The sequence below is a fragment of the Drosophila sechellia genome, chromosome 3R (assembly GCF_004382195.2).
Source record: "Drosophila sechellia strain sech25 chromosome 3R, ASM438219v1, whole genome shotgun sequence".
NCBI lineage: Eukaryota > Metazoa > Arthropoda > Insecta > Diptera > Drosophilidae > Drosophila > Drosophila sechellia.
This window is the reverse complement of record NC_045952.1, coordinates 704,498-727,431: the sequence shown is the minus strand read 5'-3', so window position 1 is coordinate 727,431 and position 22,934 is coordinate 704,498. Positions and strand designations below refer to the sequence as shown.

Below are 22,934 nucleotides of genomic sequence, written 5' to 3'. Positions count from 1 at the left end.
ACTTTTTTTAAGTGCATAAACAAGCACTTTGCCAATACCGGCCCCCTAATTCGTCTCACGGTGATCCGCTGGTATCCAAGCGCATATACATATATATATATATACACTGTCCAAAATTCACTATTATCGTCCGCTGCTAAACTGCTGTTTTTTTGCCTCAATAAAATACAACCCACAAATTCAACTAAATTAAATTAAATACACACATATATATTAAATATATAATTATTGTAAATTAAATATACACATACATATATTCACCAAATATATTCACATACAAAATATTCCAAATAAATTTCACATACACATAAATATACATAGCCATACACACACATCCATTGACATACATATATTCCAACGATATTCACATACACACAGTCGCGACTTACATAGACTTGCCAAGTGCAAGTTCTTTCGTCTCCTTTTTGTTCGTTATTGCCCTGACAAAAACCAGCGCATAGCGACGAGAGAATACCCTATTATCGAGACATAAAATAAAATAAATAAGTCCGACGATAGAATTTAAACAAAAATAATTTATTTAAAAAAAAAAAAACTGAACCGATTATTTAATAATTATTTAAGCCAAATAATAATTTTTTACAAGCTATTTCTGGCTCCCATTTCTGGTTCCTAAATTAAAATAATAAAATTGTAGCGATTTTTTCGTTGTGGTCCTAAATCCGGTAACTATTTTTTATAAATTTAAACTTGAATTTTTCTAGCTATATCTAGCTATTAGCAAGCTATTTCCTAGCTATTTTCTAGCTTTTTTTTATATATTAGCTATTTTTTTCGGGATTTCCAGTCGATAGCGACTTTTTATAAATCCTTGGCTATTTTCCAGACTCCAGCTGGTAGCTATTTTTTAGCGATTTTTTCCAAAAATTGCAATTCATAGTTTTTTTTATATAAATTTGAGCTATTGTTTTTTCTAGACCACCAATATAGCTATATCTTCTTGTGGACTTCACTCTAGCTGTTGGTTTTTTTTGTGAATCCTCCTAGCTATTTTTTTTTTCACACTGAATTTTAGCTATATTGTGCTTCATTTAAGCTTTTTCCAGTTGATTGAAGATCTATTGGGCCTTATTTCAGAAAGATTTTTTTTGTTTCTTTCGTGCTCCAATCTCCAGATCCCAATTGCAACTTTCTCCCGAATTCCGACGGGATCCTTTGTCCATCCAGATTTGGGTGCCCTCTGTGTCTGGTTCTTTTTTAATTCCACATTTTTTTTTTTGGCGTGCAGGCCTTCTTGACTTCCTTCTCTTAGGGCATAGCTGAGCATGCCCCTAGAGGGAGACAAGAAAAAGACACCCGCACCTGGAAAAGAACAAAAGTTCAACCCGCAATCTCCGCTATCCACTCGCGGTAAGCCAGCACCCAAATCCGTTAGTCCTAGGGTCAAAACCGCGACTCCCACTCCGAAAGCAAAGGTTTTGCCATCGACCAGTTCGAAGACAACTCCTAGGTTGGTCATTTCCCGACCAGTGACGCGAGCGTCTAGTGAGTCTTCTCTATCGAGAAAATCCGAGAGTCCCTCCGCTGTCGGGACTGATTTCCTCCGCGTCACACGTTCTAACACAAGGAAAATGGCATCCTCTGAGCAGCCAACGCCCGCAAACGCAGCGTTGCATAAATTCATCGCCGTCAGCGATCGCGTAAGCCTTTTCGAAGCGAAGATCAACACTCCTGATCAAGCCTCTCCGTCCCTACACACGTTACAAGTCCGTCTGCAACAGGTGCGAGCCTTATGGGACAAAGTGGAAAGAGAGTACGAAACATGCTCTGACCTAATGGCCCAAGAAGGATCCCTCGACACAGTGCCTATTCTCCAGGCCAAATATGACTACTGCTACTCAGTATACGAGTCATGTGCAGCACAAATTGGCGAAACAATCGACAGAGCAACGCCTCAAGTCGCGCAAGCACCCTCTCAGCCGCTAATTTCGTCCGGCTGCCGCTTACCTCCATGCGACACGGAAGTCTTCGATGGCGACTACCTCCGATGGCCCACTTTCCGGGACCTATTCACGGCAATTTACGTAAACAACCCCAGGTTGACTCCGGTCGAGAAGCTATTCCATCTCCTTACAAAAACAAGTGGCGAAGCAAAAGCCATCGTGGCGAAATCTCCTCTCACGAATGATGGTTTTGCTTCGGCGTGGGAGGCGCTGCGAGATCGGTTCCAAAATAAGCGACTTTTAGTCAACAGCCAGCTCAAGCTTCTTTTTAACTTGAGCTCAATTTCGCAAGAATCTGGTCATGGAGCTACAATCCACGATTCAGGGGTGTTTAATAGCACTAGAGCATTCCCAGGTATCCACAGAAAACTGGGATTGTATCTTGGTTTTCCTTTGCGCGAGCAAACTGCCCAAGCAGACCCTGTCCTTATGGGAACAGTCGCTAACTGCCAAATCCGAGATCCCAGCTTGGGAAGAAATGAATGCCTTCCTGAGCGAAAGGTATCGGACATTGGAAGCCATCGAAGATATGAAACCGACTCAGGCAGTTACAAAAAGGCTTCAATCCTTCGAGACAAAGGTCAGCACCAAACAGAAAGGGTGTGACTTATGTTATAAGGAGAACCATCCGGTAAGATTGTGCCCGCGTTTTCTTCAAATGTCTGTTGACTCGCGCTCCGGGTATATCAAAAAGAAGCAGCTATGTCTGAATTGTTTTGCCAGAGGTCATCAGCTACGTGACTGCACAAGCACGCACAGCTGCTTTACATGTAAGGGCAGGCACCATACGCTGCTGCATCGCAGCCCCCCAAATTCCGAAAATGCGAGTTCCTCAACCTCGCCCCCTACACAGCAACTTCCGAGACCCTCTAGCAGAAATGCATCGGCAAGCACCTCAGCGGTGCAAACTTTTTTCGCGTCCGGCACTTCAGCCGTCCTACTGAGCACAGCGATGATTGACGTGTGCCATTTGAGGACGAACTACCGAGCCCGAGCCTTAATCGACTCGGGATCCGAGGCGACGTTCATTTCAGAACGCCTGTTCAACCTCATCAAGTTGCCATTCCGCAACACCCAGACCCAAGTCTCCGGGTTAAATCATTCAGTCTCCGCGAAATCCTCGAAGCTGTGTCACTTCGGGATTCGCTCTCCTACTAAGCCAGGTCTACAGTTAGACACTGAAGCGTACGTCCTTCCGGAGCTCTCAGGCAAACTGCCCTCCTATCCGATCCCTCGGAATTCTTTGAAGGACCTGCCCGCACTCCGCTGGGCAGATCCTACCTTTTTTGAGAGCTCTCAAATTGATGTACTGATCGGGGCTGACATTCTACCATCCATAATGATGGATGGCACCCGACAAAATATTTGCGGCTCGCTCCTGGGCCAAGAAACTATTTTCGGGTGGGTGCTAACGGGGCCGATTTCCAAGGGCAAGCCGAAACGGGTCGCATCCTTCACGACCCAGGTGCACGAAATAGGCGACCCTGATTCGCTCGACACGCTTCTCAGCAAGTTCTGGGAGGTGGAGGATCTACCAGTAAAGATGGTAAAAGAGTCGGACTCCTATTGTGAAAGGAACTTCCTCCAAACAACAACAAAAGACGCAAGCGGGAGATACGTGGGGACGCTCCCGTTCCGGGATCCCGAGAATACCGGATCCGATTTAGGATATTCAAGGTCCATTGCGCTAGCTCAGTTTCTTAGAAACGAAAATCGTTTAAAAAGAGACTTTCCCTTAAAAGAGCAATATGACAGCGTGATCCAGGAGTACCTGGATCTGGGTCATATGAAAGAAGTTCCGCCGACTCACAATTCTCCCTCGTATCATCTTCCTCATCACGCGATAGTTAAGCCCGAAAGCACCACTACAAAGCTTCGCGTTGTATTCAACGCTTTAAGTCCGTCGGCAAATGGGACCAGCTTAAATGATATTCTTCATGCTGGTCCAGTCCTACAATCCGATCTAACGATCCAGGTCCTGAAATGGCGTTATTTTCAATACGTCTTCAGTGCAGACATTACGAAAATGTATCGTCAGATCTGGGTCGATCCAAAACATACCCCGTTTCAAAGAATTCTGTTCCGAAACAAGGAAGGAGATATCCGAGACTTTGAACTAAAAACAGTTACCTTCGGGGTCAACTGCGCCCCCTTCCTCGCCATTCGAGTCTTGCAACAGCTGGCAGAGGATATCCAAGTGCCATTTCCAAATGCCAGCCGCATCATCCAGCAGCACATGTACGTCGACGACGTTCTGGCAGGGGCGAATTCCGTAATCGAAGCCCAAAGTTCAATTCGAGAGTTGCAAGCAGCCCTAAGTGCCTCCGGGTTTCCGCTAAGAAAGTGGACCTCGAACAACAAAAGCGTCCTTAAAGACGTCCCGGCCGAACACCTCCTTCATAGCGAGTCTCTCGACATCGATGCCGAAAGCACGGCCAAGACGCTCGGTATTCGGTGGAGGGCAAAGTCCGACGAATTCTATTTCGTTCCCCCCGACATAGTTGTGGAACCCTCCTATACAAAGCGAGAAGTTTTGTCCCAAATCGCTAGGTTGTTCGATCCTGCCGGGTGGCTCGCGCCGTTCATAATCCGTTCTAAAATGTTCATGCAGGAGATTTGGTTGCAAAACTTAGGCTGGGACGATAAGCTTCCCATTGAAATGTGTCAGCGGTGGCAATAGTTTTTAAACGAGTATTCCGACCTCAACCAGATCCGCGTTCCGAGATGGATCTGGTACCAGCCTGAGGTAATCATAGAGCACCACGGTTTCTGTGACGCGTCTCAGAGAGCCTATGGAGCGGCTATATACATCCGCGTCGAGATGGAGCAAAAGATCCTGACTCGCCCGCTTACAGCCAAAACACGAGTGGCCCCGGTAAAAACCGTCTCCCTTCCTCGGCTAGAGCTCTGTGGTGCCGTGCTGTTAACCGAAATGGTGACAGCAATCCTTCCGCACATGCCCTCCGCGAGTTCAAATATCCGCTGCTGGACAGATTCCACAATCGTCTTAGCCTGGCTACGAAAGCCTGCGTGCAACTGGACCACATTTGTGGCCAACAGAGTTGCCAAGATCACGCAGGCGACGCCAGTCGACTGTTGGGCACACGTTCGCTCAGAACAAAACTCCGCCGATCTAGCCAGTCGAGGCGTATCCCTACATGAATTGGCAGAAAACCATCTCTGGTGGCACGGACCAGAGTGGCTGCAAGGGCCACGAGAGCTATGGCCAGCACAAAGCGACACTCTTCCAGTGACCGAGCTAGAGCAGCGCGCGGTCAAAGTGCATTTTGTCAAGGCCCCGTTCATCGACTTTCTCGAACGTTTCTCCAAATTGGACAAGGCCCTGCGAGTTCTGGTCTATGTTCAACGCTTCCTTAAACGCTGCCGCAAAGGTTCGTTCTTGCCCAACTCACGCCCTACAAGTGAAGAGATCCGAGGGGCAGAACGAACTCTGACCTTCATTGCGCAGCGCAGAGCCTATGGCCAAGAGCTTCAGCATCTGACCGAGAAAAGGCCTCTTCATTGACCAACACGGCCTGTTAAGGGCGTGCGGCCGTCTCACTGCCTCCAAAACCCTGCAATATGATGAACGGCATCCGATTATTCTCCCCTATGACTGTAGACTGTCGCGCCTCGTCGTCCAATTTACTCACCAGATTACTCTTCATGGCGGTAGTCAATTGATCGTACGCCTGATCCGATCGAAGTATTGGATTCCTAAAATCAAGAATCTGGTGAAGGCTGTGGTCAATCCGAGTAAGATTTGCACGATTTACAAGAAGAGACTCCAAACACAGCTGATGGGCGATTTCCCGACAGATAGAGTCTCCTTCTCGAGGGCGTTCACCTACACGGGTATCGATTACGCCGGCCCTTTCGAAATAAAAAATTATACAGGGAGAGCGTGTCTCATAACGAAGGGATATGTTTGTGTGTTTGTGTGCTTTTCCACGAAGGCTATACATTTGGAACCCACTTCCGATCTAACAACCGAGAAATTTCTAGCGGCCTTTGCTCGTTTCGTAGCGAGGCGCGGTTGTCCTCAGCGGGTCCATTCGGACAATGGTAAGACCTTTGTGGGGGCGGCAACTTTGATTTCCAGGGACTTTCTCCAAGCTATCAAAGAGTCCGTGACTGATGCATATAGCCATCAGGGACTCGTATGGCGGTTCATCCCACCAGGGGCTCCACATATGGGGGGTTTGTGGGAAGCAGGGGTGAAAAGCTTCAAAACCCTGTTCCTTAAATCGACGTCAGTCCGCAAATATACATTTGAGGAGCTGGCGACGCTTCTCGCTAAGATTGAGGCTTGCCTCAACTCTAGACCCCTCTCCCCTATGTCCGAAGATCCCTCAGATTTGCTGGCCCTCACACCAGGCCATTTCCTTATTGGAGGGCCGTTGCTTTCCACGGCGGAACCCGAGATAAAGGGCGAAGCCAAGTCGATAATAAATCGATGGCAACACCTCAAGGCACAACATCAGCAGTTTAGCGCACGGTGGAAAGAGGAGTATCTTAAAGAACTCCATAAACGAAGCAAATGGCAATTTCCGACCAGGAATCTCCAAGCCGACGATATGGTAGTTGTCAAGGAGGACAATCTACCACCGAACGAATGGCGGCTCGGCAGAATCGTTTCTGCCTTTCCAGGAGCCGACGACCGCATTCGAGTCGTTGAGATCCGTACGTCTCGCGGCACCATAAAACGCCCTGTCCACAAAGTTATTCTGCTAACGATGGAGGACAAAGAGTCCTCCGTTCCTAGGGATTAGGGCACTTCCCCCATTCCGGGGCCCAAATAGTAGTCGGCTCATACTAAGCGTCTTCATTTCTTTTATTGGCAGACTTACTCACTTCCTCCAATAATGGCTCCTCGTCCTCGTGCCACCCAGTCGTTGGAGAGCAGACGTACTCGAGGTATTAAATCCTACCGCTGCCGAGTCTGCTCTGGAATCCATGCTCTTCGGAAGTGCAAGAGGTTCCACAAACTGAGCGCTGAAAAGCGCCTTCGGGCAGTACTTATTAATAAGTACTGCTCGAACTGCCTCGCCCATCAGCACTCAGGAGGAGACTGCCGAAGCCAAGAGGGATGCAAGAAGTGTGGAGGAGACCACCACACTCTACTCCACATGCACGAGGTCCGTCCCGCTCCGTCCCCGGCAACGCTACCAGCTCCAACGCGCAGAGAGCGCCATCCCGCTGCACCTCGTCCGGTCCGGATTTCCCGCACTCCGCCACCAGCCCCAGTCGCCAACAATCGTCCGCGTCCGAAGGTCTCCGTCGCGTCTCCGGCGGTGGCAACGGGGCAGCAGAAGGCTGTCCCCATTCTGCCTACAGCCATCGTCGTGCTGGACACGGGCTCGAAGACCTTCGAGACCGGGGCCATGATCGACCCATGCATGCCGGTGAGCAGCATCGACCGGTCGTTGGCGGCTGCGTTCCGGCTGCCCATCGCCCGGCTGGGAGGCGACGAGGTCTGCTCGGTGACACTCCGGTCCCGAGCAAGCACCTTCCGACTCAACGTCGTCCTGAAGGTCGAACCCAGCCTAAGGATCCGGACACCCATCCGAGCTCTGAGCGACGCCGCCAGGGCCAAGTTTGACGGTGTTCGTCTCGCGGACGAGCGCTTCCACCGGCCGGCCTCCATCTCCCTCGTGTTGGGATCAGATGTATATGCCAACTTGATCCAACCGGGGTTCCTAAAAATTGAGGATGGGTTGCCCGTCGCGCAGAACACGGTGTTCGGATGGACCGTTTCTGGAGCGTGCTAGTGGTGCTACTAGTGGCATTGCTCTAGATCTCTATATTGGTGCAGCATATAACAGCGAAGCCTTTCCTACCGACACCAGTAGTTTTCTGGCTGGATATCTTGGTCCATCGAAGTTGGGCATGAGTCTAGCCAATAAAGCAGTTGCAATTGCTACCTTCTTGCTGGCATTACTTGTGTGGTTCTTGAACGATAGTCTGTGGTCTATTAGAACACCCAGGTACTCTAGGGACTCTTATGAGGTCACTTGTGCGCCATTGACGGAGACCGGCACAGTCTCCACATACTGCTTTGTAGAACTGTCTAGGTCTTGTGCGCCGTGATTGCTAGCCGGCCTTCTCGAGCCAGTGGATGGAATTTTTTTCTTGCAAATCAGTAATTGTTTTGCCGACTGCTGTAATTGCCACATCGTAACATCGTGACGTGTTCAAGATGGAAAATATTTAGAGTGATTTGTCAAGCAGAAGTAAACCAGTGAACCCGTCTGAGGGAGCGCATGGTGCAGTGAGTAGCGCGTCATATCCTGAAGGAAGTTTCGCCAAGAGACCACGTATTGGAGAGTCTCCTGATCGAGGCGAAGAATATCTTAAATTCGCATCCGCTTACCCATTTGCCTGTGGACACGGACCAGGAGGTACCGTTGACGCCAAATGACCTACTCAAATTGGCCACTCCTATTTTCGGGATAGGCCTGGATTGGATGTGGAGCTGCCCAAGGAGGGTTCTACGAGAAAGCAGTGGAGGATTTCTCGCCTGCTACCTGGATTATCTGCCTACGCTTGTTCGCCGCGAGAAGTGGTCCCGAATAACGAAGCCCGTCCACCAGGGTTATATGGTCTTTGTCTGCCTCGCCCCGACAAGAGTGATTTAAGGGCAGCGTGGAGTAGGTCTACAGCGGGTCCATCAGCGATTCGTCAGACGCGCTAAGGTTCGAGTAATAGACAATGGCCTATAGAGGACAATGATTCGACCCGTCTCTAAACTTGCACTTCTGGTATTTCAGTAAAGCGGTTCTTCACGTGGTTAGGGTATTCGGGGAGGTTAAGTGAACTTATGCTGTGAACCAGTTTTAAATCTGAGGGGATTTGTTAGCTAATTGTTTGCAGGCGCACTGTTTTTTCGCCATCGCCATGTTAAAAATTAGCTGGGAAACTTGGCTTTTTAATTGTCGTGTGAAAGTCTGGAGGTTGTAAAAGTTAGTTGTAACCATGAATTCTTACAGAATAAAACGAGCCTACTACCACTTATTAGTTTGCCACTTTCTTTCGGGATCCAGGGTGGAGTAGCCGTTTAAGGCAACTTCGTTCGCGCAACGTCAAATATACCACCTACCACCTCCTACCACCCTTAAATCGCCTCTTACTACATGCCGGGTACGCTGAGGTAGTATTCTTCTCCCGCCATCACACTTGGTTGGTTTTAGCCAGTAGTCTAGTGGCTAGTAGTCTAGTGGACTAGTGGTAGTCCAAGCATTTGTGTTGGCACTCCGCCCATACCAACAACTCAGGCATGAGCTTAAGACCACCTTCCCCGTCGCAACGTTTACCATCTGTTGTGCCACTCAGCAGCCACTCGTAGGCTGAGAGCATTGATCTCCACATCAATTGGCGGCAAGCATGCCAGAGCTGCATAGTCTCCACCTTTTTCCTGCTACTTAGTAGAACTGACACTGCAGCTCTAGTTTTGAAGTCGCTACAGGCGCCGCTACATGCTCAGCTTTATTTTTATATACCAGTTACTCGTATGGTAAAAGGATAAACTGAATTCGTTGAAAGGAATCTAACATGTAGAAAGAAGAGTTTCCGTCTGTCCGTCTGTAAAAAGGTCGAGATCTCAGAAACTATAAAAGCTAGAAGGCTGAACCTTAGACGCAGAGCAAGTTTGTTGACCTATGTTGACACGTCCACTTTTATGCCCACAAGCCGCCCCCAACTGCCACGCACACACTTTTAAAAAATGTTTTGATATTTTTCATATATTAGTAGTATATTTTACATATATTATAAGTCTCGATTTCCTAAAAAGCTTTTTACCACGCCCACTCTTACGACTACAACTCACATTTTTTTTTTAAATTATTAACCTATCGATATCTTCTTCATCAGCATCATCATATCATCTTTTTCATTTATATTTAAATTTTCGAAGAAAAATAATTATTAAATTAAATAAAATTAAATAAGCAATGACCCCATGTTGAAATTGTGAGTATGAACATAGATATTTTTATACCCGTCACTCATAGAGGTAGGGTATAATAGATTCGTTGGAAAGTACGTAACAAGCAGAATATAAATTAAGTCTTTCCTGTCCCGCGTCGATATAGGAGGCGTGTCAGAGTACGTTGTCCAGCGGCGCCAGCTGTTCTTCGTGGAATCTTGCAGTGGAAATGCAAGTCGGTTACAACAAATCTTCAAATAACAAGATGCGTAACGGCCATACATTCGTTTGGCACTATGCAGCCACTTTCTTGGTGACGGCCAAAATTGCTCTCTTTCCGCTGGCTTACGCTAGGAGCGTAAGAAATCTAAAAATGGAATTTGCTTGCTTGTGTGAGTAAAAACAATAGACGAGAACGTGTGTATGTGTGCGTACTTCAATTCTGATCGAAGATACGAATTTACATGCTTGGAGTTTTGACCAATTTCGTAGCAATATGATGAACTAAAATAATAATTAAAAATTCACGCCCTGACTATTATAATTATAAAGTTTTTTTAATTCGTATGTTAAAATCGCCGCTCGAATTAGCTACCGTTTAAATATTTATATTTTATTTTTATTTTATTTATATTATGTTATGTTAATTAATTATGTGTAATATATGTAATAATCGGTACCCAGGGAACAAAACGGGGAGGCTATTACAATTGTAATGGGGTTCTATATTTATTAGACCTTTTTCTTCCCAAAGTGCGCGCTTTATAAAAATATCAAATTCGATAGACCAAAAAAAAAATATGAAACTGAAAAACAACTGAATATAATGCGCATTTTAAATCTATAATATTAAGTCATATGATTTAATAAATATACCAAATAATTAAAGCAAATATAAAGGAAATTAAACATAAATTTTTCAAAAAAAAGGCATTACATTGAGAAATAAATATTTCATAAAAATAATACGTAGTAGAAAATAAACATTTATAAAATAAATAAAAATATGAAATCTGTTTATTGCAAAAGTCATATCTTGAGGCATATCCAATCCTATTATTTGTAATCTCGACTCTCTGTTTCTCTTAAAGCAATCAATTTTAACTTTTTTAGTACATAATAAGATCCTACTAACACTAATATTTATTACAGTTATGTTATTATTTAGTTACATTATTTATTATTATTTTATTACTTCATTTCCTCGTCTCTGTTCTCTTTTCTATAACGCGTCTATCTTCTCGCGAATCGAGCCGTTCGATACACGGCAGCGCCCCTCGGTTGGTTGAGCGGGAGGTGTGGCCGTGGGACCCGTGCGAAAACAAAAAAAAAAAAAAAGAAGTGCGGACACAAGCACTCAAGCACTCATTGCCTTAATATTTGGCTATTACTATTTCTAAGCTTTATTTAAATAATAATAACGTTAATCTCGTGCGAAAAGACGCTAACTAAAAAAAAAAACTAATCAAAAAAAAAAAACAAAGAAGGAGTGATGCTCACGAAAACTTTTCTCCTTTTTTTTTATTACAATAAAAAAATTTAAAACAAATAAATTCAACAAATATAAAACAAAAAAAAAAACTGTTTATATCAATAACTTCAAATAATAAAAAAATGAGTCAGAAATACCTTCGGGCCCAGCGCCAACTTGAGCAAGACCAGCGTCGCCTCTCTTTCCAACGAAACAACGCGTACTTAGTCGTACGGTCAATCACCCCCGATCCAATAAAATACCACGACTTACCAACAACAAGCGAGAGAGCGCGGTCTTGCTCTCCATCAACCTTTAAACGGACCGTTGAAATGCCCGAGCAAGAGCAAGCTAAAAATCTTTGCTTATCAACTGGCTCTGTTACACCTGCTGTGACAAAAACAACAACTCCACTGGTACACGCCCAATCAACGATGACTGCAAGTTCTGCTGAGCAAGCACCAAAAATAAATTCACTGAGTGCTGCACCCTCAGCAAAAAAAAGTTCATCGACCATACAGACTGGTATAGATCGATACATACAAATAAAGCGAAAACTAAGCCCGCAAATTCTTTAATGGGTAATAAATCAAAAATAAATTGTGACATAACAAGACAGAAAACTAACATACCCAACAATGATAACCGATTTGCCATTTTGGCCGATGATTTAGACGATCTGCCAAATTCTGACAAAACATTAAGAAGACCCCTAAGCCGCCTCCAATCTACATTAGAGAAAAAAGTTCCAGCGCCCTCGAAAACAAAATAATGGACGTTATTGGGAAAGACAGTTTCCACATAATTCCCCTGACCAAGGGAAACAATCATGAAACAAAAGTGCAAGTCACAACGGAAGTAAACTTCAGAGCGCTTACCAAATACCTCGACGATGCCAAGAAAAACTTTTATACGTACCACCTAAAAGGGACTACAAATAGTTATTAAAGGCCTTGAGTCTGAAATAAATCCAGAGGAAATATCAGGAGCCCTAACTGAACAAGGTTTTAAGCTGAAATCAGTTATCAACATATTTAACAAAGATAAAAAGCCACAACCGAGAAACGAGAGTCACCCCATTTATAAGCTGCAATATCTCTTACACCGTAAAATCTTTGTTGAAGAGCCACATACGCGCAAAGGACCCGTACAGTGTACAAATTGCCAAGAATATGGTCATACAAAAACTTATTGTACCCTTCGCACTGTATGTGTAGTGTGTGGTGAGCTTCATAGCTGTGTTAAATGCCCATCAAACAAAGCTGACCCCGGTATGAAAAAGTGTAGTAACTGCGTTACCTCCGCAGCAAACTAAAGAGGTTGCCCTGTATATAAGGATCTAAAAAATAGGCTACACCAAAAAGTGGCTATGATGCGTGGGCAAAGCACGCCGAGCTCAATTATTCCCTCAAAACATACACATGATGTCCACTTAAAAAGTTTGACCAACAGGAACGTAACATTTGCAAGTGCGTCTGGTCTTGCATCTACAAATCCTACAACTCCATTCCCACTCGATCAACAAAACAAGGTAAATGCTGATCAGCCAACAGGAGAGCCACAAGGCAATATTGAAACAATGATCTTTATCTTGCAACAAAGCATGACCGAATTCATGACATTTATGAGAACAACCATGGAAAATCTTATGCGTAATCAGGATCTATTGATACAGTTTCTGGTATCACAGCAGTCAAAATAATCAATGGCTCCTTACGTATAACTCATACACATCTTACACACAAGTACAAGTTTCAAATAAATGGTTATATATTCTACGGCACCAACCACCCTGATGGTAAAGCATATGGAGGCACTATAGTCCTGATTACAAAACGCATAAAACATATTTTCCGCAACGACTTTGCGACAAACTACTTACAGGCAAAATCTTTAAATATACAGCTGGGTAACGGACAAATAACACTTACTACTGTTTACTGCCCAACTCGCTTTATGATATCTAAATACCTATTATGGAGAGCACACCAATCTCTAAGCCCTCCGGTAGAATCTGTTGTGCCAATAAGAAATTCTGCAGGTGAATGGGTCCGCAGCGATAAACATAGGGCTTCTATTTTCGCGGAGCACCTTCAAAACGTCTTGCAACCAAACCCAGCAACGAATAATTTCGTATTACAAGAGCAATCAGTTGTAAGCCAAACGACACAGGATCCAATAGAATTTCGACCAACTGAAATTGCTAAAATCATTGAGGAATTAAAACCTAATAAGAGACCCGGCAGCGATCTAATAAACCCTAAGATGATCATCAAACTTTCATTTTGTACTGTCCAAACTATTTGCTAGCTCTTCAATGCAATAAATAGAATTCGTCACTTCCCTTCGTTATGAAAAAAGTCGATCATCATTATAATACCGAAACCGGGAAAGAATCATACAGTTCCATCATCATACAGACCTGTAAGTTTACTACCATGTATGTCAAAACTCTTCGAAAAATGTCTGCTGACCTTTATTATACCCTATCTGCGAACTTTTAACAAAATACCATCATCAATTCGGTTTTCAGGAGAAACATGAAACAATCGAACAAGTCAATCGAATCACAACTGAAATTCGAACTGCATTCGAAAAGAGAGAGTACTGCACTGCCATTTTTCTCGACGTGGCCCAAGATTCACAGAGTCTGGTTAGATGGCCTAATGCTTAAAATTATATCAACACTCCCTGAATGCATCCATAAGCTTTTAAAGTCGTACCTGTACAATAGAGTGTTTTCAGTTAGATGCGTCACTGTTACGTCTGAGGACCACATCATAGGAGCTGGGGTTCCTCAAGGCAGCGTACTTGGTTCAACACTATATCTACTATATACCAACATCGAGGCAGCTAACAATATCTACATTTGCCGATGACACTGCAATCCTGAGCCGCTCTAAATGTCCACGACAAGCTACTGCACGACTTGCACAACCTGGCACATATTGGGAAATGGATTTCTGACTGGCGAATAAAAGTCGATGAACAGAAATGGAAACACGTAACTTTTACCCTCAACAGACAAGATTGCCCTTCGCTCATAATAAAAGAAAATCAAATAAAGTTACGTATCTAGGTATTCATCTTGACAGACGACTCATTTGGCATAGACACGAGGCAAAAGGAACACACCTCAAACTAAAATCCAATAGTCTACATTGGCTTCTATGGCTCCCAGCTACGGGGGAACATCAGTAACAACAGCGTAGAAACCATCCAACGAGCCCTATCGAAAATCCTGAGAACCATCACCGGCGCACCGTGGTACGTTCGAAGTGATAACTTACATACGGATTTATTTATACTTCCGGTCAGAGATAAAATAGCCAAACAAATGGAAAAATATCGCAACAAACTACGTGCCCATCCGAACAGGCTTGCGAGAGACTTAACACGGCTATATAGCCGAACCCGACTTCGTCGTAATATGCCAACCCAACGATAATTATTAGGGCCACACAAACTCATATCAGTTGCAATAGTGACTGTTAGTTTATTACTTTTTAAGATTTGTAAACTTATTGTTAGTCTTATAATGAGAAGCTTTAATAAACGAAGCAATGCAAAAAAAAACAGCAAGCTTGTCAAAGGCCTTGCTTGTCAAAGTCTTCAACGAAACATATATAGTAACTGGCTAGACCTAAAAATACCCTAAGCTCATGCAGATTTTACGGTTCTGGGTGTTCCCTTATGGCTTTTACTTTTTCTGCGTCGGTCTTTGCACCACCATTGGTTACAATAAATCCTAGATATTTAACACTTTGCTTCAAGAAGTGGGTTCTTTCGTAGGACACCTTCATGTTGACATCACATAGGCTTTTTAAAATTTAATCTATGTGCCAAACATGTTCTTTAACTTTTCAGAAAAAATAAATATGTCATCTACGTAACCGTAGAACGATTTGCCAATTTGTTCTCGTAAGACGTCGTCGATTGCTTTTTGGAGATGCTTCCCGCATTCTTCAAGCCGACCGGTAATCGATAAAACGTATACTTTCGGCCATTTACCGAGATAGAGGTCTTCTCCCGGTCATGCTCTGACATGTATATCTGGTAATAGCCGGACTTTAAATCTAGCGTTGTAAAGTATTTGGCTTTACCTAATTTAGTATAAGTTTCCTTAAGTCTACAACCAAACGATTTTTCTTATTCCCTGGGTAATCACTTTTTCCACAACCCATGTTAGGTTGTTATAATGACTTTGCAATAAATCTGCGATTTCCCGCTTCACAAACTCGGATATACCCATGGGATGCGGGAATATTTCGAAGTAAACTAGCTTATCATCGCTTGTTCGAGTTTTGGCAACAACAGCAGTGTTAAACGGCAGTGCCTCTTTAGAGGATGAAAATGTCTTAGATCTTTTTGTGATCATGGATTGAAATTCGACTTTTACAGATTCAGGTACGGAAATATCATTTACGTTACTGAAATTCACATTGTCGCAACTAACATGGTATAGCTTATCAGAACCATAATTTATTGTACCTTTCTCTGCGTCCAATTTCGCCCCCACTTGAGCTAAAAGTTCAAATCCTATGATGTCATCAAATTTTGTCAGCGCGTCTAAAAAAGGAATGAAAGTGTTTTCCCAAAAATGTTTATTAAACACTTCTGGGAAACCCTGTTAGAACCATAAATATGTGGTAGGATGGATACTCATAAGACCCGCTGTACCATGCAGTAGCATAGCTTACTGTAGATATAAGAATTATATTGTCATCTCGGTCCTACCTATAAGCTAGTATTAAGTATTAAGAATATATATCTAGCACACGGAGCATAAGAAAATGAAAACGCGCTAGACACGGCATTCGGTGGCAAGCATTTCAACAGAAAGGTCGTAATAAAGGAAGTTTAATCAAAGCATCACGACTGTAGCACCGTTTACAACATCAGAAGTGGTTTAACTTACTATGCCTGACGCTGAATCAAATCAATTCTTGGTGCACCAACTAAAAAAATGGTTGGTAGCACTTGGATGCCAAACTTCTGGCATAAAAGCATAGTTGGTAGTACGTCTCTCCGGCACGTGGCGACCGACAACCAGACAACGGATCAGCAGTGGAAACAGTAGAGGAAATGGATGGCGTTACGTCTCTGATAAAACAGCGTAAGCCACAAGGTGAAGATACGCAAGCGATCCCGGTCGATGCGCAGGCAATGGCGTCAGAAGCCCCAGGTTAGCTTTATCTGGATCAGGTATCACCGGTGGATGCAGAAGGAGCCACCATGCAGAAGTTTCTTGACGAGATAAACGAAGTCATGGCCGTATTTCAGGAGATTTACGAGGGAATCGACGAATCGAAAACATTTTTGGGTGTTCGACACAGCCATGACGACATCGAAAATAACATTGTGCGCTAAAAGCACCAATTTTAAAGTTAACAGGACCAAAGTGAATAATTAAGAATAATTAAAAATAATTAAGTGAGTTTAGTTTGAGACCTAATTGTAATCGGTCGGTGTTCTTCAACAAATGCAAATATTGTAATCATTCGATGAAATAAAATTATATTTTTTTCACATATGAGTATTGCAAACATTTAATTATATATATATATATAGCCATATATATACGTAGGCAAAGCCAATGGGGGACATACTACATACTAAAACTTTTAAAATTTTAATAAAATAACAATACACTCTACACTATTCCGGATGCAATATGACCCTCAAGACTGGGTTGAGTGGAAAAATCCCAACTCCAAATAAGTCACCCATTGGTAGACTAAACATCCGTCCCCTAATTTAAACATTACTTGCCTAAGCCCTCACCCCATCGTCACGTTCCCACGTACAAAGCCCGAAAAAAAATATTATATTTCAATAAACAAAGCTATAAGAATCTAAGACCACTTGTATCCAAGAGCGATTGCACTTGAATCCAAGAGAAATCCAAAGACAATTAAAGACGGCAACTCCAAAGCTCTTTCTCTTCACTTGATCAGAGCCCTAAAGTCTAAAGTCCATATCAGAAAAGCTCTATACCGAGGCTTGAACGCCAATCAAATCAGAATAATTAGATGAGTTTAGTTTGAGAGTGTGAGTGTTTTTCAACAAATAAAATATTGTAATCATTCAGTGAAATAAAATTATATTTTTTTTCACATATGAGTATTGCAAACATTTAATTATATATATATATATACTAATTTTGAATAGGGCTTATGACAATTTTCGGTTATATAAACCATAGAGAATTCATAATTATTTAGTTACCCAAAAACACCATTGCCTAAAGCATCAATTTTATAGCCGTCACTCGTAGAGTAAGTATACTAGATTCGATAAACCAAACCTTTCCGACCAAATAAAGTATATATATCGTTGATTAGTAGCTATAACCGAGTCGATCCGTCTATCCGTCCTTCCATGTGAACGTCTCGATCTCACGAGCTGTAAAAGCTAGAATGTTGAGATTAAGCATACAGATTCTAGAGGCATATACACGCCGGAAGTTTTTTGACCTATGTTGCCACGCTTACTCTAACGCCCACAAACCGTCTACAACTGAAATGTTTTGATAATCATTCATATTTTTATAAGTCTTGTAAATTTCTATCGATTTGCCGAAAAACTTCTTGCCACGACCACTCCCTAAACGCCTTAAACCGCCCTGTTTACGTGTCTGTTACGTGTTACTTAGTCGGATTTGATTAGTGTTTGTGGTCTTCGTAATTTCTGTTATTTTGTGCATTAAAATGAAGTTGCGTCGGTCCAATTTCAGACAGTGGAGTACTGTCCTTGAATCAGTCCAAAATGTTTATGTTTTCATATTTTAAATTTTGCGAAGCCTCTGAGCCAGCCGTGTACCGACTAGTGCTTTAAATAGAAAGTGGCTTTAACCGCATTTATTGCGAAACGACTAGATGTTTGTTAATGTATCGGGCTTCCATTAGTCGTTCTCAAGGCATATAATTTATAATCTCTTCATCCCTTTTGGAAGGCTCAGCTATATCAGGGATTGGCATAGATCTTGGGATAGAGTTCTGCACGATGCCTAGAATGCTGTATTCCGTCCTGAGATCGATTGGTTCTACCGTAGGCAGTTGACAAAGTGGAGGCAGCGCATCTGATTTGTTTGTTATTTTTTCCGGATTTATAGATAACGGTGAACCTATATGCCTGGAATCGCAGCAGCCAACTTTCAATGCGGGCCCTGCATTCTGTGCAGATTTGCATTAACTACGTTTATTCCGTCTCTCTTTTTCCATATTATATTTATGTACACATATGTCTTCTGACGACACATTTAAAACGTTTCTTTTACAGAGTTTCAAACACACACTCACACACGGTCTAAGTAAAGACACTAGAATAACAAGATGCGTAACGGCCATACATTGGTTTGTCACTATGCAGCCACTTTTTTGGTGAAGGCCAAATTTGCTCTCTTTCCGCTCGCTTACGCTAGGAGCGTAAGAAATCTAAAAATAGAATTTTCTTGCTTGTGTGAGTAAAAACAAGAGACGAGAACGCGTATATGCGTGCGTGTTGTGCTAGAAGACGATTTTCGTGACGAAATCAATTCTGATCGAAGAAACGAATTTACATATTTGCAGTTGTGGCCAATTTCGTAGCAATATGATGATGGCGCGCTTTTTAAAAATATCAAATTGGAAAAGAACAAAAAAAATTAGCTGAAAGCTGAATATAATGCGCATTTTAAATAATAAAAATGGTTCATTTACATACATCATATTAAGTCAAATGACTTCATAAGTATACTAAATAATTAAAGCAAATACAAAGGAAATTATTATAACTACTGTAATTTGAAACATAAATTTTCCAAAAAGAAGACATTACATTGAGAAATAAATATTTCATAAAAATATTAATTATTTTTTAATTTCATAAAAAAATAATAATTTTATTAATAAATAATAAAAATAATAATATTTCATAATAATAATTCATAAAAAATAATAATACGTAGTAGAAAATAAAAATTAATAAAACAAATGAAAATATGAAAACTATTTATTGCAAAAGTCATATCTTGAGGCACGAAGTGCGGACACAAGCACTCAACAATCATTGCCTATTAATTTTTCACACGTCGCACGCTCAATACTCTAATGACAAAAATTCTACTATAAAGTCATTTTAAAAATTTATTTTGTGATATTATGATTCTGCTATTACTATTTCTAAGCTATATTTAAATAATAGTAGCGTTAGGGCAATGCAAAGCAAGAAGCAAATTTTTCGCATGGTGCCAATTGATAAAAAATAATATAGGCTTAAAGTCAACAAACTTCTAAGGTGAAGGGCATATTTTGTCAAATTTATAATTTACTGCTATCACTGTATGCGTAGAAAAGAGCTGTTTGCTGTAGCGCTCTCCGCTCTTTCTTTCTCAAACAAAAACTCGAGAGAGCCTGGAGCCACCTCTAGAGCCACGGCCAAAAAATCGCGTGCCAAAAAATTGTATGACGTAACGCATCTTGTTATTCTAGTGTCTTTGGTCTAAGTCACGTTACGCGTTACTTGCAATTCAGCGTCTTATTTCATCACTTCTTCTTCTTATTGGCAAATTTACTTATTCTTTTTATTATTATTAATATTTACCGATTTTTCCACTCGTCCCCAATGTAATGACCCGCTTATTAACGTAACACACTTTATGGCTTTCGGTTGAAGTCAATATTATTACCAATATTCCATACAATAATTGGTAGTCTTGCCGTTGACACCCCGCGCCACACGACCAACCACACCAGAGTAAATTGTCTTCTCTCTCTTAACACTAGGTGTCAACGTCGCGTCACCGCTCTTCCGATGTTTGGTTGTTGGCAATGCCGGTCGCCACAAATACTAATATTAAAAATGGATAATAGGTAGGTATAAAGTGAAAAAGATAATTATAATTTTATTGGGCATATGTGTATATACTTGTAAGATTGTCTTATCGATAACTTTTCGACAACCAGCTCGAATGAAAGAAGAATACAATTTATTTTATACCCGTTACTCGTAGAGTAAAAGGGTATACTAGATTTGTTGAGAAGTACAAAGACGGAAGCGTATATACCAAGATTTAGATTAGATTAGATTTTTCTTCGTTTTATTGTTTGTCTTTCAAATTTTTTTTCGGTATACCGAACACACTGTGGTAACGCCCATCCTTCCACCTACAAAACGCCCATTTTTCTGATCTTATTCCACAATATCGGTATCCCTGAAAAATTATGAAATTTTTGTTAAATTTTTGTTGGTTTTAAGTTCAAGTCATACATAAATTCCTGGATATTATAGAAGTGCACTTCTTGTGGTGATCTATCTTGATAACGCAGAAGCAAATCCCCAGAGCAGAATTATAGCTCATCTTTGACTCCAGATAAATTCGTCGCAGTGCTGGTGGACCATGAGGGGAACACATAACGCGAAAAACGGACACAAGGAATTGTGAATCAGCGGACTGGAAAGGGTAAGTGTTTCTGTGAGATTTTACGTGCGTTGTAAAACTTAACCATAAACTTTAAATAAAGAAGAAACAAGAGAGAATGCAATAATCGAGTTTCCTAACTACCAGATACCCGTTACTCAGCTAGTGTGAATGCGAATGCGAAATTTCATAAATTTTTTGGGATACCGATTGAGATTGGGTAATAAAATGATAATAAATATAAACATTTTTGAAAAGTGTGGGCGTGACCGGTTTGGCGGCTTTAGGGCGTTAGAGTAGGCAGTGTAAAACGTCTTTGAGGAATTCGATAGAATTTTAAACGACTAATAATCTTAGGAAAAAAAAATCAAATAATTTCTCAAAAATGTGTTTGTTGCAGTTTTAGGGCGTTCGAGTGGTCGTGTCAGAAAGTTTTCTGGCAAATCGATAAAAATTTACACGACTAATAAAATTATGAAAATATATCCAAAATTTTTCAAAAAAGTGTAATTTTTGGGCCGGTTTAGGTCGTTAGAGTGGGCGTGGCAAAAATTTTTGTTTGCAAAAATTTACAAGACCAATAAAAATGTGAAAAAATATCAATACATTTATCAAAATTGTGGGAGTGGCAGTCTGGTGAAATATGGGTCAACAAACTTGCGTCTATGTCCCTAGAATCTGTATGCTGAATCTCAACCTTCTAGCTTTTATAGTTCCTGAGATCTCGACGTTCATACGGACAGACGGACATGGCCAGATCGACTCGACTATTAATCCTGACCAAGAATATATACACCTTATATGGTCAGAAACGCTTCCTATTGTCTTACATATTTGAACGAATCTAGTATACCTTATACTCATTTACTCTACGAGACAGTAGTGGAAAAATAATTAAGATAGGAATGAAAATATTATGAGGTAAATCTACACTATGACTTCTGGTTGTTTTTTTACTTTACAACAATCTACGATTTAGCACACTATTTAAGAATATCTAGAAATAATATTTGGATAGGTTCAGGTATTCACTGTTTTACGGCTATACAGTAGTTACGGACGTTCCATCGATGTCAGCAGGCCTAATGACTGTTGATGAGTAGCTGTAGATACCAATTTAAATTGGTAAAATCATATATATATTTCTAAGATCTCCCACAAAGTATGCTAAATTAGGATCGAAAAGCTTAGAAGTACATATTCTTAAGCATATCATCACTTATGCGAACAACTCAAGGTAGATACTCTAGCTTGGACTTGATTATTCGTGTTCCAAAGAAAACGGCATATCAATCTATGTATGTGTGTGTCGAGTTGAAAAAGAAAAGGGCGAAAAAAGGTACGAAAGAGTTGAAAACGACACTGCTTTGGAGGTACCGCGGTCTGCTCATATTAAGCAGCAGAAAGGAGAAAGCACAGCTTTCTGCAAGCCCTGCCAAATGTGAGACAGGCAGCAGACGCAACTTATGTTAAAGCACGTTTTACACTAAATATTGGCAGTGTTTGCCATGAAAAAACTCTTGTCCGATCGACACTATGCACGTGGATTCATATTTGGGGACGATGCGGCAAGACAGCTGCACTCGACTACGCCTTCCAGAAAAGAGAACGGAGGTATCAAGATACAATGTGAATGTCGGGCGAACGGTTAGCTGACTTGTCGGGTGAGAATTCTTCCTGCTTGCTGGCGGTGTTCAACCTTGTACTTCTGGCACGGAAGGCATTGTCGCACGTCCCGGAACATTCGAGGCCATTATTACATCTGCGAGATTCGCAGTATCGTCTTTCGGATGCTCAGATGTCTGGCCGTGGGGACGTTGTGGCACTCCTTTAGAATGCGGGCCCGATTCTCGGTTGCTACGCACAGCTTCCACGGAATACCACGGTCGTCGGGGCCGAGACCGAGATGTCGATAGAGGTCTCCGTTTTCGATGGTAAAGTCTGAGAACTTCTGAATCTCTTGGCGGACCTCCTGTGACTTCTGTTGTAACCACTTGGACTGTCGGCTGTCGTGTGTGAGTATCTTTACGTGATCCAACGTCAAGACCACGCATCGGTCACCACGTTAATCTTCCCGCAGCGGTAGTGCACGTTGTATTGAAATTGTTGGAGCTCCAAAGCTCATCTCGCGATCCTTTCTGTTGGATTCTCGATCCTGTTGGATTCTAGACA

At 42.0% G+C, this 22,934-nt stretch overlaps 1 protein-coding gene across 1 annotated transcript in view; it reads left to right on the top strand.

Annotated features, from left to right (window-relative positions):
• LOC116801633 overlaps window positions 1-22,934 on the top strand; it is an 80,435-nt gene that overhangs the window by 2,368 nt on the left and 55,133 nt on the right. The window contains 1 exon segment of the mRNA XM_032722446.1: window positions 20,128-20,214. Coding sequence (XP_032578337.1) covers window positions 20,156-20,214 — 59 coding nt within the window. The 5' untranslated portion in view covers window positions 20,128-20,155.